Source organism: Chanodichthys erythropterus, chromosome 3, assembly GCF_024489055.1.
Source record: "Chanodichthys erythropterus isolate Z2021 chromosome 3, ASM2448905v1, whole genome shotgun sequence".
Lineage (NCBI taxonomy): Eukaryota > Metazoa > Chordata > Actinopteri > Cypriniformes > Xenocyprididae > Chanodichthys > Chanodichthys erythropterus.
In genome coordinates this window covers 54,262,435-54,283,016 of record NC_090223.1, presented here as the reverse complement: position 1 = coordinate 54,283,016, position 20,582 = coordinate 54,262,435, and the positions used below count along the sequence as shown (strand labels likewise).

The window sequence follows — 20,582 nt, the reverse complement described above, 5'->3', positions numbered from 1 at the left end:
TGGAGTGTGTGAATCCTCTTGTGTTTGTACTAACTTGTCTAACTTGGAAGAAAATTATCTGTGCAAGATGTTCTAGCAAAACACTTAAGACTTAAGCTAACACTTCTGGACAGTTAGATGCTTATCAGGGGTGAAACAGGTGACAAAATGTGGGAACTTAAGTTAAAAAAAGTTTAATATCAGTTTTATATAATATACAGGAAGAAACATGTGAACAAACAGAAAACTGAGCTCAAAAAAAAAAAAAAAAAAACCCCAGAAACTGTTAGAAAGATTTTTGAAACATCTTTTAAAATATTGCTTTTACATATGGCTTAATAAGAACAAGACTGAATAAAAAGCTACAAATAGAGGAGGAAAAATAAAACGTTTCTATAATCAACAAATTCAAATCTGCCACCAAACGATTATTAGACACCCACAGTGGTAAATTAAGATAACAATTTAACATCACTTTTCAAAGCATATGTACAACACACTTATTTTGACAAATTCATATTTCATAATTCATTCGTCCTAAAAAAGCATGTAGCTTAAACCCGAGAGCAGTGGTGTCAAACTCATTTTAGGTTGAGGGCCGGATTGAAAAAAATAACCATATGCAGGCTAAATTAATAATAATAATAATAATAATAATAATAAAAGTGCGCTGATAGTTGCATTAATATTAACCATATAAACAACAAATTAAGTTGCAAAAAAACTAGTACACTGCTTCTTTTACAGTTACAATAATGCTTTTTTTAAAAAAAAAAAAAAATTATTAGTGATGCACCTATTTAAGATTTTTCTTGGCCAATTCCAATTTTTTTTTAAAAAAGCAAATTTATTTGTTCAAAAAATGTGTAGCTTTTTGATATTAGAGGCAAACACTGGATTTTTATTTCAATCCCAACAAAGATGTTATGAACATGAGCATGTTTTTAATTTAAATTATTGTATAATTTTAAGATTAACAGCAAAAACAGCATGGTCTGACTTCAGCTTTGTGAAATTATGCTACATAAGACACCTGCACAAAATAAAATCAGCAGGACTGAATGAAAATGAAAATTCACTCTCTGACAGTAGGTGGTGCTTAAGTGATTTCCATTACAGCTATACACAAAGCAGTGCTGCGTTTATGAATAGGCAACTTTATACAGAGGTAAGAGAAAAAGCTATTAAAACATTTCTAAAGACAGTTCCCTTCAGAGATACATTCATATCAACCCCAATTTAATATTTATATTATTCTTCCTATATTTTGCGAACAGTGAGCTTGTGCAATGGTGCAGTATTTTCTCGGTGTCCGTGTTCAGTGCGTGCCTGTGTTAACGACATTTTCAGACTTCATAAATTTTCCACATAAATTACATTTTGGGAAATTGTTACAAAGCACTTTGTTTGTAAACCCAAAGTAAAGATTGAGAAAATTAAACCTAAAAAAAAAAGTGTACTAGTGCATCTCTCTTTTTTTTTAATATTGTAGTTCAAATCATTGGACACCTTTGTGGGCCATATGTTTGACACCCCCACCATAGAGCAATTGCTAGCGATAGGTTCATTTCATGGATGTACTGATGAAACGTATGCCTTGAATGCAATGTAATTCACATTAAATGTAATCAAACAATGCATCAATGTAATAAAACCCCTTCCATATCAGCTAAATTGATCTCATACTCTGGAAAAGTTGATTTGATTACAAAAATAGAAGTGAGCATAGATGTGAGATCCTTATCCTCAGGTAATTTCTGTGGCACAAAAAGAAACAGTAATAAATATCACAAAAAAAGTCATTATAAGATTAAAAATTTGAGCGTAATTTTGGCATACGTACATCATGTTATTTCTGCTTTGGACAGCATCCTCCATTAGACAGCTCCGTTGATTTCTGTAATAAGAGGGAAATTGTTACCTATGAGAAAAATTTACTTGCAATTGCAATTGACATGACAACATTTTAAGCAAATCTTGATGAAAGCCAAAATATAAAAGATAAGAGTGTAATCTCAAACTACTTACAGGTTTGTGACTGTATATTTTATTAATATTTTACAATTAACCTTTAATATAAATAAACTGTATAATCAATCATATTTACATACTTTGATTCAAAATTCGTATAGTCATTGTACTAAGAATCTTTTTTGAGTATCTCTGTTGAAACTCGCCAAACTACAGCAAGAAAACATTGTTTTCTGCAACACATTTGTGCAGTGTTGCCACAAATGAACCACTGCTGTGGCATCAGAATGTAATAATTGCATTATTATTATTTGACATGTAATTATAATAATGTAATAAATGCTCATAATGTAATTTTCTCAAAACAAAATCTTATATTATTTTTATTTTATTTTGTAATCATGGATAAAGTGAATATATATTTTTTACAAAATGACCAATCGTTTGGATAGATAAGAGCCTTATTCCTCATCTAGGATCGTGTAGAGCCCTTTGAAGCTGCATTGAAACTTTCAGTTTGGACCTTCAACCCACTGGTAGCCACTGAAGTCAGCCAATGTGCTGCTCATCAAAAACATTAGGGAATCCAGCAGTAGGACCATCCACTACAGGACCTCTAGTGATAAAACTGCTGTACTGTATGTGAGAACACCCCATAACACTTGTCTAAAGGGAAATATAGATTCACTCCACTTGAGTCCCATCTAACACAGCTTACCTGCGAGAAGCTTTTCCTCTGCTCCATTATCACCATTTGCTACTCCATTTGTTTGAATCGGTTGTGTGCAAACTGGAGAAGATTACAAATAAAATACAAAAATACAGTTACAATCTACATGAATTGTGTCAGAGGTAAACAAGTGAAGTCCAGACCACATAATTAAGTGGTTCAGTGTTTGCAGCTTAACCACATTAATATAAAATTTCAATGGACAATTTCAAGATTTTGGACATACTGATCACCCCAAAGTGAAACAATAGTTTTTTACTCTCTCTTTCACTGAAGCAGTTCTGTCAATGTTGACAGTTAAAGCAACTTTATTTAAGAATTAAAAAGATTGTGCCCAGAATCTGTATTTGTGTCGTAATACTCACAGAGTCTGTTAAACATTCCCTGTCAAAATATATTCACTATGTATTTTAAGCAGCAATCTATCCCATTTGTGTCAGATAATTTGGCCAATTTGAAGCCCATCAAAAACATCAGGGAATCCAGCAGTAGGACCATCCACTGAAGTCACTAGAATGTTTTCCTCAAAAACCATAATTTCTTTTCGACTGAAGAAAGAAAGACATGAACATCTTGGATGACATGGGGGTGAGTAAATTATCAGGTAATCTCATGGTAGACACGCATCGTCAGCATGAGATTGGTTTATGAGATCGGCCTTTATAGAAACCGTCGTCAAAATTCCCCAAGCGATTATTGGCCGATAGTGAACGGTAGACAATCATCGGAGCACCCCTAGTTCATGCAATATTTTTTGTTAAAAATGCATCTATGTTTGTTATCTCTAAAAAGAATACTAATGTTTTGGTATAGAAACTACTACAATATGACATTATTTTTGGTGAGTTCATAATGTATTAAATTTCCCACAATTTAAAAATCCTTATTAATTTAAGCTCCAGTAACTAAAAATGATTAAATTTCAAAACTAAAATTATTACATTCGAAATATTTTATTATATTAAGAATGTAATACTTATTAAATTGCGTGCCATTATTACATGTTGCTGTGTTTTTACATTATGAGTTGCTACACAACACTTAAAGCACATTACTTTAGAAAACATCAGCAGATTTTTCTGCTGCACCTGTGCTGTTGACTGCTCACCTCCATTGGGGACATGTCCATTGCTGTTATTTCCTATTGGGAAATCCAAAGAGGAAACAAAAAAGATATAAACACAGAGAGATAATTAATTAAGCTACATTTATTCCTACAGTCTATGTACATCTGATGACAACATATAGTTTATATATTTATCTACTAAAATGAGTTACAGAAAACACTGCTAACATTTAGATTTTATAGTGACATCATCTGGGGTGATAAGGATTTTTCTTAGGGTGTCAGCTGCCACCCTGTGCCACTCCGGTAGATCCGCCCCAGGTTACTGATTATGTTCTTCATCTGTGTCTTGTTTGGTTGCTCGTTTGCTCTGGTATATATTGCCCTGTGTTTCTGTCTTGAGTTTCTGGTTGATTAGCATTAATAATGACAGCAGGTATATTTGGATGCTGTCCCTTTAAGACTGACTGCTCTGATCCATAATACTCAAGCCTTGTCTTTAACTGTTCAAGCCCAATTAGGCAGCAAAAAGCACTCGGTTTCACCCTCATGCGCTCTATGAGCACCGTCATGTCGCACGTCTCTCAGACATCGCTGGGAATTAGTCTCTCAGAGCGCGCACATATGCTGAAATGAGTTGTCTTTTGCTTCTATTGTGCTTCAGTGATTTAAAATAACTTGTTTTTAAACTGCAATGCTTAAAAACAGATGCAAACATTAAAGGGGTAGTTCACCCAAAAATGAAAATTCTGTCATCATTTATTCACCCTCAAGTTATTCCAAACCTGTATGAGTTTCTTTCTTCTGCTGAACACAAAGGAAGATATTTGGAAGAACGTTTGTAACCAGGCTGCTTTGGGGCACCATTGACTTCCATAGTAGGAAAAAAAAATACTATGGAAGTCAATGGTGCCTCAGAACTGTTCAGTTTCCTGTAATCTTCAAAATATCTTCCTTTATGTTCATCAGAAGAAAGAAACTAATACAGGTTTGGAATAGCTTGAGGGTGAGTAAATGATGACAGAATTTTCATTTTTGGGTGAACTATCCTTTTAAGCTTTCGTGGCCACGAAGCACAGCAACGCCATTTGAGCGTAACTGCGATAGAGACGATAGTAAAAAATCTACCGGTAAACAAGTTTCTACCAGTTAATCGTGTCTGTCGGTATATAGCCCACCCCTACGAGGTACTAAAGCACATTTGCACATAAACTGTTCAAAAGCTGCACTTTCGTTCTCTTGATAAACTAAAAGACATTGAATGAAATTCGTATATATAAATGGAATGAAAGATTGATTTTACTGTATCTTTGCTTGCTTATTTTGCACAAGAGCACGATCTATTTAAGTCCATATATCATACTAAAAAGAATCTATGCTTCTACTATGGGTTGAGATCTGTAGTTCCAACCACACATCTTTGTGATGCTGTTTGCAAATGTTTGTTGAAACTATGGTTTTGGGAAACACCAAATCCTTGCATTATCTTATCCTGCAACGGCTAACAATGCTTTGGGAACCACACACCAGAATGTTAATTATTAGTGGCAAAAAACATTCCCTGTCAAAATATAATCACTGTATTTCAAGCAGCAATCTATCCCATTTGTGTCTGAGAATTTGGCCAATGTGCTGCTCATCAAAAACATTAGGGAATCCAGCAGTAGGACCTTCCACTACAGGACCTCTAGTGATAAAACTGTTGTACTGTATGTGTGAACATTCCATAACACTTATCTAAAGGGAAATATAGATTCACTCCACTTGAGTCCCATCTGAAACAGCTTACCTGGGAGAAGGTTTTGGTATGTTCCATTAGCACCATTTGCAACTCCATTTGTATTATTCTGTTGTGTCAGGGTGCCTACAGATATAAACAGGTGAAATTTTAGACCCCAAAGTGAAACAATAGTTTTTTACTCTCTCTTTCACTGAAGCAGTTCTGTCAATGTTGACAGTTAAAGCAACTTTATTTAAGAATTAAAAAGATTGTGCCCAGAATCTGTATTTGTGTCTTAATACTCACAGAGTCTGTTAAACATTCCCTGTCAAAATATATTCACTATGTATTTTAAGCAGCAATCTATCCCATTTGTGTCAGATAATTTGGCCAGTTTGAAGCCCATCAAAAACATTAGGGAATCCAGCAGTAGGACCATCCACTGAAGTCACTAGAATGTTTTCCTCAAAAACCATAATTTCTTTTCGACTGAAGAAAGAAAGACATGAACATCTTGGATGACATGGGGGTGAGTAAATTATCAGGTAATCTCATGGTAGACACGCATCGTCAGCATGAGATTGGTTTATGAGATCGGCCTTTATAGAAACCGTCGTCAAAATTCCCCAAGCGATTATTGGCCGATAGTGAACGGTAGACAATCATCGGAGCACCCCTAGTTCATGCAATATTTTTTGTTAAAAATGCATCTATGTTTGTTATCCCTAAAAAGAATACTAATGTTTTGGTATAGAAACTACTACAATATGACATTATTTTTGGTGAGTTCATAATGTATTAAATTTCCCACAATTTAAAAATCCTTATTAATTTAAGCTCCAGTAACTAAAAATGATTACATTTCAAAACTAAAATTATTACATTCGAAATATTTTATTATATTAAGAATGTAATACTTATTAAATTGCGTGCCATTATTACATGTTGCTGTGTTTTTACATTATGAGTTGCTACACAACACTTAAAGCACATTACTTTAGAAAACATCAGCAGATTTTTCTGCTGCACCTGTGCTGTTGACTGCTCACCTCCATTGGGGACATGTCCATTGCTGTTATTTCCTATTGGGAAATCCAAAGAGGAAACAAAAAAGATATAAACACAGAGAGATAATTAATTAAGCTACATTTATTCCTACAGTCTATGTACATCTGATGACAACATATAGTTTATATATTTTTCTACTAAAATGAGTTACAGAAAACACTGCTAACATTTAGATTTTATAGTGACATCATCTGGGGTGATAAGGATTTTTCTTAGGGTGTCAGTTGCCACCCTGTGCCACTCCGGTAGATCCGCCCCAGGTTACTGATTATGTTCTTCATCTGTGTCTTGTTTGGTTGCTCGTTTGCTCTGGTATATATTGCCCTGTGTTTCTGTCTTGAGTTTCTGGTTGATTAGCATTAATAATGACAGCAGGTATATTTGGATGCTGTCCCTTTAAGACTGACTGCTCTGATCCATAATACTCAAGCCTTGTCTTTAACCGTTCAAGCCCAATTAGGCAGCAAAAAGCACTCGGTTTCACCCTCATGCGCTCTATGAGCACCGTCATGTCGCACGTCTCTCAGACATCGCTGGGAATTAGTCTCTCAGAGCGCGCACATATGCTGAAATGAGTTGTCTTTTGCTTCTATTGTGCTTCAGTGATTTAAAATAACTTGTTTTTAAACTGCAATGCTTAAAAACAGATGCAAACATTAAGCTTTCGTGGCCACGAAGCACAGAAATGCCACGTGAGTGTAACTGCGATAGAGAAACGATAGTAAAAATCTACCGGTAAACAAATTTCTACCAGTTAATCAGGTACTAAAGCACATTTGCACATAAACTGTTCAAAAGCTACACTTTCATTCTCTTGACAAAGTAAAAGACAATGAATGAAATTTGTATATATAAATGGAATGAAAGACTGATTGTACTGTATCATGGCTTGCTTATTTTGCACAAGAGCATAATCAATTTAAGTCCACAATTCATACCAAAAAGAATCTATGCTTCTACCACGGACGGAACTACATGAATTGCTCTCAGAGGTAAACAAGTGAAGTCCAGACCACATAGTTAAAAGTGGTTCGGTGTTTGCAGCTTAACCACATATAATATAAAATTTCAATGGACAATTTCAAGATTTTGGACATACTGCTTACCCCAAAGTGAAACAATAGTTTTTATTCTCTCTCTCTCTCTCTTTCTCTGAAGCAGTAAATGTTGTAAGTTAAAGCAACTTTATTTAAGAATTCAAAAGATTGTGCCCAGAATCTGTATTTGTGTCGTAATACTCACCATTTTTTTTAATCTTAAAAAGGTAAACACAGATCCCAATCACAAGAACAGCAGCTATTCCAAGTACAACTCCAATCGCAATTCCAATAACCATAAAAGAGCTTTCATTGCAGTCTTTGCATTTTCCATCTGCAAATAAAAAAAAACAAAAAACAAATTGGACAATTGCATGTGAAGTATAAATGTCTAATATATTTAGAAAACTAAAATTCAATTCTATTGTTAATCCTTTAACAATGACATTTTAAAGTCATTTTAAGGGGTCATAAAACACTAAACTACATTTTCTGAGATTTTAACAAGTGTGTTACATCCGTTAATTTTAATTACTCATCCATGTGTCTTTCAACATCTTTAAGACATTCGTTCAGCTTTGGAAAACAAATCAATATATTTTTGATGAAGTCTGAGAAATGTCTGTCTCTCCAGGACATCTACCACTCCAAGTTCCAGAAAGGTAGGATAAAACATCATTAAAGTACTCCATGTGACTCCAACTCAATTTTATGAAGTGACGCAAGTGCATTGTTTGTGCAAAAAACAACATAAAAACATAATTCACCACTTTACTTACAAAAATATTGATCGGCAGCGCACGTTAACAAGAGCTTCAAGACGCATGAATTTTGAATAATATTATTTTTAATAATATTTTTTTTCTAAATAATGTGGTCTGTTTTTTTTTTTTTTTTTTTTTGCAAAGCACTCACGTCTCTTCTTAAAATGGTACTTTAATGATGTTTTTCCTACCTTTTTTGGACCTTGGAGTGGTGCGTTGGAGAGACAGAAACACCTCAGACTTCATCAAAAAATATCTTAATTTGTGTTCCAAAGATGAACAAAGGACTTGAGGGTGAGTAATTAATGACAGAATTTTCATTTTTGGGTGAACTAACCCTTTAAGAGCTCTAATCCATATCGAACAAAGAAAAAAGTCAGAATATCACTCTTTTAGTTGTGATATAGTGTCTCAGTCTACATTACGCATAATAATAATAGTTATAATTATTCATGACTGTAATATTCATATATTGTAAAACAAATACACTGAAAAAAAAATGAAAACTTCATAATTAGTTTTGTCTAGCATTTTTAATGTTTTAGTCTAACATTAAAAATGAACATGTGAGCTTTTTTTAATGCTTATAAAGGATTAGTTCACTTTCAAATGAAAATTACCCCAAGCTTTATTCATCCTCAAGCCATCCTAGGTGTATATGATTTTCTTCTTTCTGATGAACACAATCAAAGAAAAATATTAATAAATATCCTGACGCATCCAAACTTTATAATGGCAGTGAATGGGGTCAATGAGTACAAGCTCGGATGCGTCAGGATATTTATTAATATTTCTTTGATTATGTTCATCATAAGTCATATACACCACAAATAAATCAATGTATGGGAAACAGTGGTGTCACTGTCAAAGGTTGTGACTTTTGTCACATTATGGTGTACTGACGACTCATCAGTATCTCATAATTATTCTATAGATAGTGTGTGCTATCCTATGAGAGACACATTTATGGACCGCAAGTGTTTGTTTTTGCTTTGTGAGAGTTTCTGCTTGGCCTAATTTCTCCTCCATAGACCCGTAGCTCTCAGTAAACTCTGCAGGTGTCATGATAATCACAAACACAGAGATCTACCTATAATCTCACCAAGCTAATTGCTCTTTAAAAAACTTACAGATCATGCCCTTGATTCCTCAGAGGAAACACTCCTGATTTAATGACTTAATAAATGCTTGTGCTTTGCCTACCCCATTTTTTGCTTATTGGTTCTTTGAGAGTACTGTGGGACACATAACATTCATATTCAGCTTTTTCATCCTCCTTTATGTCCACACTTTTCCTCAGCTGGAAGGTTCCATCATGGTTTGGTCTGACTCCTGTGGATTCAACCTCATTATCAGGCAGGGATGTGCGATATTTCCTTATGATCAACATGACGTCTTTGGGGTAGAAGCCAGTGGCCAGACAGGTGAGTTTCAGCTTAGTTTTGTCACTGGTAGACTTTTTTGCAAACACATGAACATCTGGAGGAGCTGAGGACACAGAAATCAGTTTATCAATTAGTTCCATCTGACAACTGCAGAAAATCAACAAATACAAATACTGTACTTTTACTCACAGCCATTTCTGAGTTCCTCATCTCCATATTCTCTGAATTTGTTGAGCCAGTCCACACACTCTTTCTCCAGGTAGCCCTTGGTGTACTGGTTTAGGATGGGCACATTATCCCATTTCCTCTTGGTTGGAAGAGCGGCATCAACAGGGGCAACCCACTGAGAATCCTTATCATCAAAAGACAGGAAGTTCTCACCATCATAGCTGTACTCATCAATGCCTTTGGAAAACTTCCAAAACGGTTCATTTCCCTCCCTTCCCTCAACTTCACAACCATGTCTCCACTGAAGTACATGAACACCTGAAAAGGACAGAAAACAAAATGTATACAATATAATATGATAATTATATGTAGATGCATTTTAAAATGTATCACTGCTGCTCACCTGAATTACTGTCATTCATACGGCTCATCAGAATGTTGACGTTCACATTAAACCACTGTTCTTTGCTCTTTCTGGACTGGGTGCCTTTTTCCCAGTAATCCTCCTGCATTTTCTCTTTCATCCAGTGCTGTGTGGGAATCTTTCTCTTTTCCTTGCTATTATAATAGTCAATCTGTCTGTCATCTAGCAGACCCATAGCAGTGAATTCATGGATGCCCGGCAGCTCGACAGGTTTGGACAAGGCCGTGTAAATGTAATACAGGGAGTGTTTTTCTGCAATACAAAATAATACAATAAGCTATGTATAAAATAAGTGTATTTGATAAAAGGGGTAGCTACGTTTCTGAAGAAGAGTGCAATATATATGAGGTGGGTGAGGCACACACAGAACAAACATTTCTCAACACATTTCAGTTACAGAAAGAACTAAACAGACTAAATCTATTGTTATATAAAACAGAGGAAAATGTTATTGACTAAATCCCCAAAAAGCAATCCTAACGGGATCTGATATAGATTTACTACTTTCAGGTTATTTTGTCAGTATATATACAGTAGGATTGTTTCTTTTGATAATTTGAAGCGGCTAATCTTTACGTCACACATATCAATGTTATGATCAGAAAAGGCCGCCATGTTGATCGACGTCAAATTTGTGGATAGTAACGTTAAGCTTTTTTATTTGACAAAATCCATAGGTTATACATTTAGTTATATAAGTAACGTTATATAGATACACTTTAAAATTTCATTAATTATAGCGTAGGGTAGAGTGGGGGAAAACGCCCCCCCTTAAGGAAAATGTGACATTACAGTGAAACAAAACATAAATGTGACTAGAATTGCCATCCTGGTTTTGAGTGACTATGGCAGGAGTTATTCACCAAATATTAAAATTGCTCAGCCTTCATAATTAATTAGTATTTTGACTGAAAATATTTTTGTACAAAGGGGGCGTTTTGCCCCAGCGGTGGGGTAAAACGCCCCCCAGGGTGGGGTAAAATGCCCCCTTTTCTTTACCAACCAGTTTGCTTCATAGATCAACAGCAAAATGAACAGACTAGTTTTTAATCTCTAAAAGTAAAAGGCAAATAATGTATCAACATGTATAGGCCTATATATTTAATATTTTTAATATTTATTTGAGGAATATCCAACATATCCAAATTTTTAACATTTGATAATTGATGTATTTGTTCACCACTATCACCAAGACAAACAGAAAACGTCTCGGGTTACAGATGTAACCCTGGTTCCCTGAGTAGGGAACGAGACGCTGCGTGACAACGCATTGGGAACCTTCTGCGTGATGTCGTCACTGAAGCACTCATGTATCTAACCAATCGCGTAGCGAGACGTCAGAGACGGGTGACGTCACGGACCAGGAAACTATAAAGCACACCCGGATGCAGAGCACGGTAGCTTCTGGATAAGTCTGAAGCAAGCACTCACAAGTGTGCAGGGGTCTCGTTCCCTACTCAGGGAACCAGGGTTACATCTGTAACCCGAGACGTTCCCTTTCGTGGGAACTATCGACGCTGCGTGACAACGCATTGGGAACGCAATCCCAACTGAGCCGTAGCTCAAACACTTGTCAAAGTTATCTTGACAACCCGGAGGACCCTAGGGTGGAGCCGATATCAAAGTTATAATACTTAATAAATGTGTGCTGGTATGACCATCCAGCTGCATCACATATATCACCCATGGAAACTCCTGACATCAAAGCTTTTGATGCCGCCATACCCCTAGTTGAATGGGCGCGAACATTCAAAGGAGAAGGCTGTCCGGCCGCTTCATAGGCAAGTGAGATGGCCTCGACCACCCACTTGCTCATTCTCTGCTTCGATGCTGGGCCGCCTTTTTTTAGGGGACCAATAACAGACAAACAATTGATCTGACTTACGCCACAGGGCAGCTCTGTGGACATAAGCATCCAAAGCCCTTACTGGGCACAGCAGATTAAATTTTTCCTGATCCGCAGATTCAAATGGAGGAGGATAGAAGGCCTGAAGCACAATGGGGCCTGGGACATTGGTAGGGACCTTTGGGACATAACCCGGTCTAGGATACGGGAATGCTTTCACCATTCCCGGAGCAAATTCAAGAAAAGAAGGAGCAACAGAAAGTGCTTGTAAGTCTCCTATCCGCTTCAGAGAAGTGATAGCCAAAAAAAGAATTGTTTTAAGAGTGAGGAACCTCTCAGGAACCTCCTCTAGTGGTTCAAAGGGAGCCTCAGCTAACCCCTGTAAGACCACGGCCAAGTCCCAGGCCGGAACCCTTGTGCGCACTGGAGGCCTCAACCTCAATGTGCCATGGAGGAAGCATGTGACGAGGGGGTCTCGACCTTCCGAGATATTCCCCTCAAGAGGAGCATGTTATGCTGAAATTGGTACAATGTAAACCTTCAAGGTTGAGTGAGATAGGCCCTCCGAGAATTTTTCCTGGAGGAATTTTAGCACACAGCTAATAGAAGAAAGGACAGGGTCCGTATTATTGTTTCTACACCAGGTAGAAAACAAATTCCATTTGTAGGCATGCAACTTCCTCGTGGCGGCAGCATGGGTCCCTGGGACAGGAATCAAGGCTTTTTCCACATGACCCGAGCACGAAGGCATCGCTGCGTGACTTCGATCATGCGAAAAGGGTTTCCCCTCAGGGAAAACCCCTTGGTCCTGTGCCACCACTGTAAGGGTCTCATGTGCAGAAGGCCAATAGTAATCACGTTGGACGCAGCTGCCATCAGACCCAACAGTCTCTGAAACTGTTTTAAAGTGAGAGTGGTTCGAAGGGAGCCTCAGCTAACCCTTGTAATACCACAGCCAGGTCCCAGGCTGGCCTCAACCTCAGTGTGCCACAGAGGAAGTGAGTAACGAGGGGGTCTCGACCCACCGAGAAGCCACCCTCAAGAGAAGCATGAAAGGCTGAGATAGCCGCAACGTAAACCTTCAAGGTTGAAGGCGATAGGCCCTCCGATAATTTTTCTTGGAGAAATCTTAGCACAAAGCTGATAGGAGGGTGGACAGAGTCCATATTATTCTGTCTGCACCAAGCAGAAAATAAATTCCGTTTATAGGAATAAAGCTTCCTCGTGGCGGGAGCTCTGGAGTTAAGGATGGTCTCCACAACCTCGGTTGGAAGACCAGCATCTATGAGCCTGGCCCCCTCAGAGGCTAGGCCCATAGCTTCCACAGTTCTGGGCGGGGATGTATTATCGAGCCGCCCGCTTGCGACAGGAGGTCCTGTCTAAGGGAAAGCTCCATTGGGGAGCCGTCTAGTAAGGACACTAGGTCCGAGAACCATACTCTGGTTGGCCAGAAGGGGGCTACCAGTATTAGGCTGACCCCTTCCCGGTGTACTTTCTCCAGAACTCCCGGGAGCAAGGTGATCGGGGGAAATGCATACAGACGTAGCTTCGGCCACGTCTGTACCATGGTATCCAGACCCAGAGGTGCTGGATGTGTTCGGGAGTACCAGAGTGGTCACTGGGTTGACTCTCCCAAAGCAAATAGGTCGACTTCCGCTCGACCGAAATTTTTCCATAGGAGATCCACCACTTCTGGGTGGAGTCTCCACTCCCCGGGCCTCGGCCCCTGCCTCGACAGGGCGTCTGCTCCCTTTATACCCCAGGATGAAAGCTGGCTTCAGAGAGAGCAGCTTCCCTAGGGACCATCGGAGGATCCGACGGGCCAAGTAGTAAAGTTGGCAAGACCGCAGACCCCCCTGGTGGTTTATATGTAAGACCACTGCCGTGTTGTCCGTGCGGACCAACACGTGATGGCCTCTCTGGTCTGGGAGAAAGTGTTTTAATGCTAGAAACACCACCATCATCTCCAACCGATTTATGTGCCGGCCTGGTATGCAGAAAGGCTTTCACCATACCAGGTGCAAACTGCTGACAGCGCTTGTAAATCACCAATTCTCTTCAAAGAAGAGACGGCCAGGAGAAAGATAGTTTTAAGTGTCAAGAACTTGTCTGACACTTTCCAGGACCTCCCATAGACCCTGAGCTGAGTGACCACTCATGATCGCCCCCCAGCCCGTGAGGGAGGCATCTGTCGTAAGCATTACATGACGACCAGAAATCCCCAGCACGGGTACCTGGGACAGGAACCAGGGATCTTTCCACATGGCCAGAGCACGAAGGCATTGCCGCGCGACTTTTGATCATGCGAAAAGGATTTCCCCTCGGAGAAAATCCCCTGGTCCTGAGTCACCACTGTAAGAGTCATATGTGCAGAAGGCCAAAAAGGTATGACGTTGGACGCAGCTGCCATAAGACCCAACAGTTTCTGGAACTGTTTTACAGTGAGTGACTGGCCTAACTTCACCCCTTTCACGGCTGCGAGAATGGAACTCACACGAGCAGGAAACAAATGTGCCTGCATCATGGTGGAGTCCCAAACTACACCTAGATAAGTGGTAGTCTGAGCCGGAACTAGCACACTTTTTTTTTTTTTGGCATTGAGCCTCAGCCCGAGCCTTTTCATGTGGTACAGAGCAGCATCTCGATGCTGAACTGCTAGTTGCTCTAATTGAGCTAGAATCACTTTCTATGTAATTCAGTACGCGGATGCCCTGGAGTCTCAGTGGAGCCAGCACTGCATCCACGCACTTCGTGAATGTGCGGGGTGATAATAACAGGCCGAAAGGAAGAACCCTGTATTGGTAAGCTTTGCCCCCGAAAGCAAACCTGAGGAACTTCCTATGGGAAGTATGCCTCTCTCAGGTCTATCGCCACAAACCAGTCCTTGGACCTGATCTGTGGGATAATCTGTTTAAGTGTAAGCATCTTGAATTTGAGCTTTCGTATTGAGTGATTTAACACATGTAAATCTATGATAGGACACATCCTTCTTTGGAACAATGAAGTAGCGGCTGTAGAAGCCTGACAGCTTGCTGGGAGGAGGAACCCTTTCTATAGCTCCATTTCGCAAGAGTGTCATAACCTCTTGTTCCATAACCAGAGACTGCTTGGGGGTCATCACTATGGGAAAGACCCCATTGAATCTGGGCGGGCGAGACCCTGTAACCCTCTGATGAGCAGCATCCATTTTGATATATTCGGTAGAAGTTTCCATTCTACCATAAAATCTACTAAGGGAACCAGTCTCTCGAGACTGACCTCTGGTGTTTTTGAGCACTCGATTCAACGTTCTGGAGCGGCGCACCGGCAGAAAACAGACGAATCAAGTCATAACCGGCTCTCCTCGGAGAGTCGGTGGAGACCGTTGTGCCCTGACGCACACTGGGTGGCAGGGTTAGCATAACGGCCCCCTGAGGGCGCCAAAGGGGGACGGGTGTCAGATATTCTAACACAGGACCCCCTCCGGAGGGGGCTGCCCTCATGGATCCTGGCCCACAGATGTCAGGACCTCTTTGAAGCCTTCTTGGTGGTAATAACAGTCCGCAGATCTGTCCTACTTCACAAGGACTCCAGCTGTGTCACCTGTCCCGGTCCCCAAGCTTTCTGCGGGGGAGCAAGGGTGGTGACACCCTTTTCCTTTAAATTCCTCAGAATTTAATGTATTCAATATTTAATTTAATCCTTAAATTAAATGCAGCCCAAAACAGTCAAAAATGACAGGCTGAATATATTAGAATACAAAGAGAATTATAGCTCGTAATAGTTTGCAAGGTATTATAGGGAAAGAGAGAAAGGGAAACTCCCGTCTGCTCAGTTCCCTCCAGATATATATATTATGTATAAACATTATATACAATATATACTACGTGCACGCAATCTATGCGCAGCCTTGGCAAACGCAAGATCCGAGCGAGCCGTATATTTTTTGTTGCACACTTAATCTACGCGCTGCCTCGGCAAACGCGAGATTCGAGCTATATATTCCTTATTGCAGGCTTAATCCACGCGCTGCCTCGGCAAACGCGAGATCTAAGCCTCGTGTTAGACTTTTATTCCCTCGAGAATAAAGCCAACAGGAGTGGAGATAAAAACTCCCGCTAGTTCATTTCCCCTCCGGGACATTTTTATGAATGAACCGTCAGCTGCTTTATTTTTGAACTGACGTGCATGCTCCACTCCCTAACACGATGTGTGTGAGGTGGCGAGTCCTCAGATCGATATCACAATATCCACCTCCTCAGAGCTGGCATGTGAAATACCGGTGCCTCAACCCGGGGAAGAAACCGCAGAGCGTGCTTCCACCTGGGAGACGGCACTGAACCTGGCAGGTAAGGGCAGAGAAAGGGCAACGCCCGTCTCTAACCCCTCTGTCAGATCCATTTGTGAACCCCACGAATGGCTTCTTTTCCGCGATCCGCGGGGAACACTGGAACACAGTATTCTGAGAGCGAGTTTCTTTTTTTTTTTTTTTATAGTGCACACAGACGGCTCCCTCGAGAGCTGCCCAGGCTTACTCAACTCCCATTCAACTGCTGTTTCTCGCCATAATACGTGTCTTTTTTATATATATATATATATGGATTGGTGTGAGATACTCTTGTCCTCAGACAAAGATATCGTGACTTGTTTATATGAAATAAGACAAACAACACCAAATAAGACACACGATAACATAGAGCGCTTGCTGAAGACACAGAAGCTACCGTGCTCTGCATCCGGGTGTGCTTTATAGTTTCCTGGTCCGTGACGTCACCCGTCTCTGACGTCTCGCTACGCGATTGGTTAGATACATGAGTGCTTCAGTGACGACATCACGCAGAAGGTTCCCAATGCGTTGTCACGCAGCGTCGATAGTTCCCACGAAAGGGAACCCTAAATAAATATTAAACTTATAAATTTGTATATTTATGTTTTATCCCTCAGCGTAGGGGGCGTTTTACCCCACAAGCTACGACTTTTAAAAAAAATGTTTAATTTTTAAAATATAATTATATTCCTTATAAATAACATATCCTCTCAAACTACAGACTTCACTATTCATCTATCACACATCACTGTGATATCCTGCAGAACAATATTCTCTTAAACACTTGTTTACTAATATCTGAAAATTATAGCGCTTGCCATGTTAATCCTCTTCTCTTCAAATACGTCGCTGGTGTCAGCTTCCCCAAGAAGATTTGTTTATCCCCGTTGTCAAACGTAGTGCATAGCAACAGTGAAAATGTATATTGACTACCTCTAGTGCTTATTTTGAGAAAAACAGGTGGGGGGCGTTTTACCCCACTCTACCCTAATCAAATTTAAATTCTGCCGTTTCAAAGCCGCTTTACACCAGGAAGCGTAAAATGTTACTTTCGATTTCTTTCTCTAACAAACGCAGCAAAATGTAATCATTTACCTGCTTGAAGTGAAGAAGTCCCGCAGAGGAACAAAAAAACTAAGCAGAGCAAAACTCTTTGTCGCGACACCCGAGCCCATGATTAAAAATCTCTTGATTATTCTTTCTAATTCTGCCGATGTTTACTGACGTCTGAACTCACGAACTTCCAACAACACAATCTGACTGTAGAAAATGGCGGATGAATTTTAACCAATAAGAAAATCTAGAATCCGTATCTGGGCAGATGTAGTCAAGCAATGTTACTAAATCAACAACACAACCCTTAAAGGTGTAGCCTACAGCCTAGGTTGATTATTATTAAATCACAACATCGGGACAGACAGTTAAATGTTCAATAAAACATTACATTTATTAATGATATTTACACTAAGCACTCCAGCCTAAAAGTTCGTTGCTTGCCTGTTACACTTAGTAAACTGTATGGACAACAGTAGCTGTAGGCTAATATTTTTTTGTCTTATAAAGGTAGGCAACAATACAAGTGAAACTGTTTTATAAGCTAGAATAAATGGATTAATGTGGAATAATGGTATTCATGTTGGATCCATTTATTCTAACTTATAAAGACATACTCTGATCCGTTTGATACCATGAAAAGTGATTGTAATGGTCACTGCATTGTATTATGTGAAATATATAAAATAAGGAATAAACTAATGTAAAAAAAAAACAACAACAAAAAAACAATTAGTCTAACATTAAAAATATCTTAAAGAATAAGACGTTCAAGAGTATAGTTTTATAGAATATTCAAGATAGTAATAATAATAACACTGTCCCTTTAAAGGGCAATTAAACTAACATTTTACACCTAAACTTGTACAGGGATAAACAGGAAAATAATGATTCAATGATGTATGAGTTCACTTGCTGTAAAGCAGCTCTAAAAAGAAAACAGTGTTCAGCTGAGGTCAGTTTATCACTACTTTTCAAAACGTCTATAAGTACTTTTGATCTTTATGTAAAATAAAATAAAAAAAAAACAAAACGATTTATTAATAACCAATTAATAAAGATATGCCCCTGATATGAAAAGTACTGAAGCTGACTCCCCAAAACAGACTAAATCTATTATTTAAAAACAGACCTATAATTCGAGGAGGAACATTTTAGTGAAAATCCCCCAAAAAAGCAATCCTAACGGGATCTGATATAGATTTACTACTTTCGGGTTATTCTGTCAGTATATACAGTAGGATTGTTTCTTTTGATAATTTGAAGTGGCTAATCTTTGTGACGTTATATTGATGTTATGATCAGAAATAACAAGGCCGCCATGTTGATCGACGTCAAATTTGTGGATAGTAACGTTAAGCTTTTTTATTTGACAAAACCCATATATTTAGTTATATAAGTATATAGATACACTTTAAAATGTCATTAATTAAAACGTAATCAAATTTTAATTCTGTCGTTTCAAGGCCGTTTTACACCAGGAAGCGTAAAATGTTACTTTCACTTTCTTTCTCTAACAAACGCAGCTAAATGTAATCATTTACCTGCTTGAAGTGAAGGAGAAGTCCCGCAGAGGAACAAAAAACTAAGCAGAGCAAAACTCTTGGTCGCGACACCCGAGCCCATGATTAAAAATCTCTTGATTATTCTTTCTAATTCTGCCGATGTTTACTGACGTCTGAACTCACGAACTTCCAACAACACAATCTGACTGTAGAAAATGGCGGATGATTTTTTTAACCAATAAGAAAATCTAGAACGACAATTTCATCCGTATCTGGGCAGATGTAGTCAATGTTACTAAATCAACAACACAGCCATGAAAGGTGCACAGCCATTTGTGGGGAGAGTCAGGGAATGTTTAGGTCTCATTTCTTGGTTTCATGTTGAAAGGGTGTTTGATGTGAATATTTAAATATGGTGACTTTGTTCCCACGTTCTTCGTTTAGCTCACAGGCAGCATTTAAAAACAATATGACCACCTGTAGTGGGAAATCTACTCACCTTCTGATAAAAGTTGATATATTTCACATATTTACAATATTTGGAGGGGACTTACATGTTTAAAAAGTTCGTGTTGAGTGTTAGCTTATTACATTAATGTTGACATTTTATGAATTGAATTTTTTTACATTTTTCATAATCTGCCTGTAAATGTTTGTATCCCACATACATCGCTAGTTTGGGGGTATAAATCAGCTGAAAACAGAATGCTTGTTTGGCAATGCGTGTTACATATTAACCAATTTTTTAAAAAACATTTATTCTCTCATAACTTAAAGCAAACATTCTTTGTAAAATTCTGTTGAACAATAAGCATAATGCCTATTTATGAATATATTAGCCTACTGTATAATATTTAATATGCATATTTCTAGGGCCTGTAATTTATCAGTATGGCCAAAACTTTGCAGAAAATCCTGGTGTACACAATCTACTTCATGCCTTCTGTCCTCTGATTGATAATCATACTTTTTTTCCTGGGGGATAGATGCAGTTTGTACAGTACAAAAATCATTGTCTACGCCTAAAGTCCCCACAAAGATTGTGTGAGAAATGATACTCAAAAAAATACATGCAAACTTGTATGCTTTTTTTTGAGCATCATATTTATACATCAGGCTTTTATACCTCATATATGCAATTTTTGGCAAATCAAGTATAACAACTGATAATTGTAAGAAGAACGAGTACATTTTCCCCAAACATGTTGTGTCATATTTGACTTTTACATTAACATGTAAACAATGTAAAAAGTTTTAATTTTTAACATTAAAAAATGGTGTATGAATGAATATGAATAATCAAATTGCTTCTGTCCAGTAAATGTTTATCTTACATTTACTTTATAAAAAGTCATTAAAAATTTATGAGCAAAAAATACAATACTTTATAAAACAAAAAAATTATGAACTATCAATCAGGACAGAAGGAATGAAGTAGATTGTGTACAAAAGATTTTTTTCAGCAAAGTTCTGGTCATATTGATAATTTAAAGGCCCTAGAAATTTGCGTATTAAATATGATACAATGGACTAGGCTAATATATTCATAAATAGATGTTA

At 38.3% G+C, this 20,582-nt stretch overlaps 1 protein-coding gene across 2 annotated transcripts; it reads right to left on the bottom strand.

Annotated features, from left to right (window-relative positions):
- Positions 1-1,411: 1,411 nt before the first annotated feature.
- Positions 1,412-19,240, bottom strand: LOC137017992 (zinc-alpha-2-glycoprotein-like). Of its 2 annotated transcripts, none has more exons than XM_067382813.1 (11): positions 19,062-19,240; positions 10,292-10,564; positions 9,910-10,206; positions 9,539-9,823; positions 7,777-7,905; positions 6,516-6,548; positions 5,536-5,610; positions 3,789-3,821; positions 2,669-2,740; positions 1,823-1,876; positions 1,412-1,736 (listed from the first exon to the last, which is right to left on the bottom strand). In XM_067382813.1, exons 1-10 carry the CDS (start codon positions 19,141-19,143, stop codon positions 1,857-1,859), a joined length of 1,299 nt encoding a protein of 432 aa, XP_067238914.1. In that variant the 5' UTR covers positions 19,144-19,240; the 3' UTR covers positions 1,412-1,736; positions 1,823-1,856. The 2 variants fall into 2 exon arrangements, with proteins under 2 accessions (XP_067238914.1, XP_067238915.1); XM_067382814.1 differs by lacking the exon at positions 19,062-19,240 and adding an exon at positions 17,560-17,736.
- Positions 19,241-20,582: the final 1,342 nt, after the last annotated feature.

Coding starts and splice junctions, on each gene's coding strand:
- LOC137017992 (XM_067382813.1), bottom strand. CDS start 19,143: ATGGGCTCGGGTGTCGCGACCAAGAGTTTTGCTCTGCTTAGTTTTTTG. Junction 9,824..9,909: donor TGAGGAACTCAGAAATGGCT/GTGAGTAAAAGT, acceptor CTGTGTCCTCAG/CTCCTCCAGATGTTCATGTG. Junction 5,611..6,515: donor TGGACATGTCCCCAATGGAG/GTGAGCAGTCAA, acceptor TTATATCTGTAG/GCACCCTGACACAACAGAAT.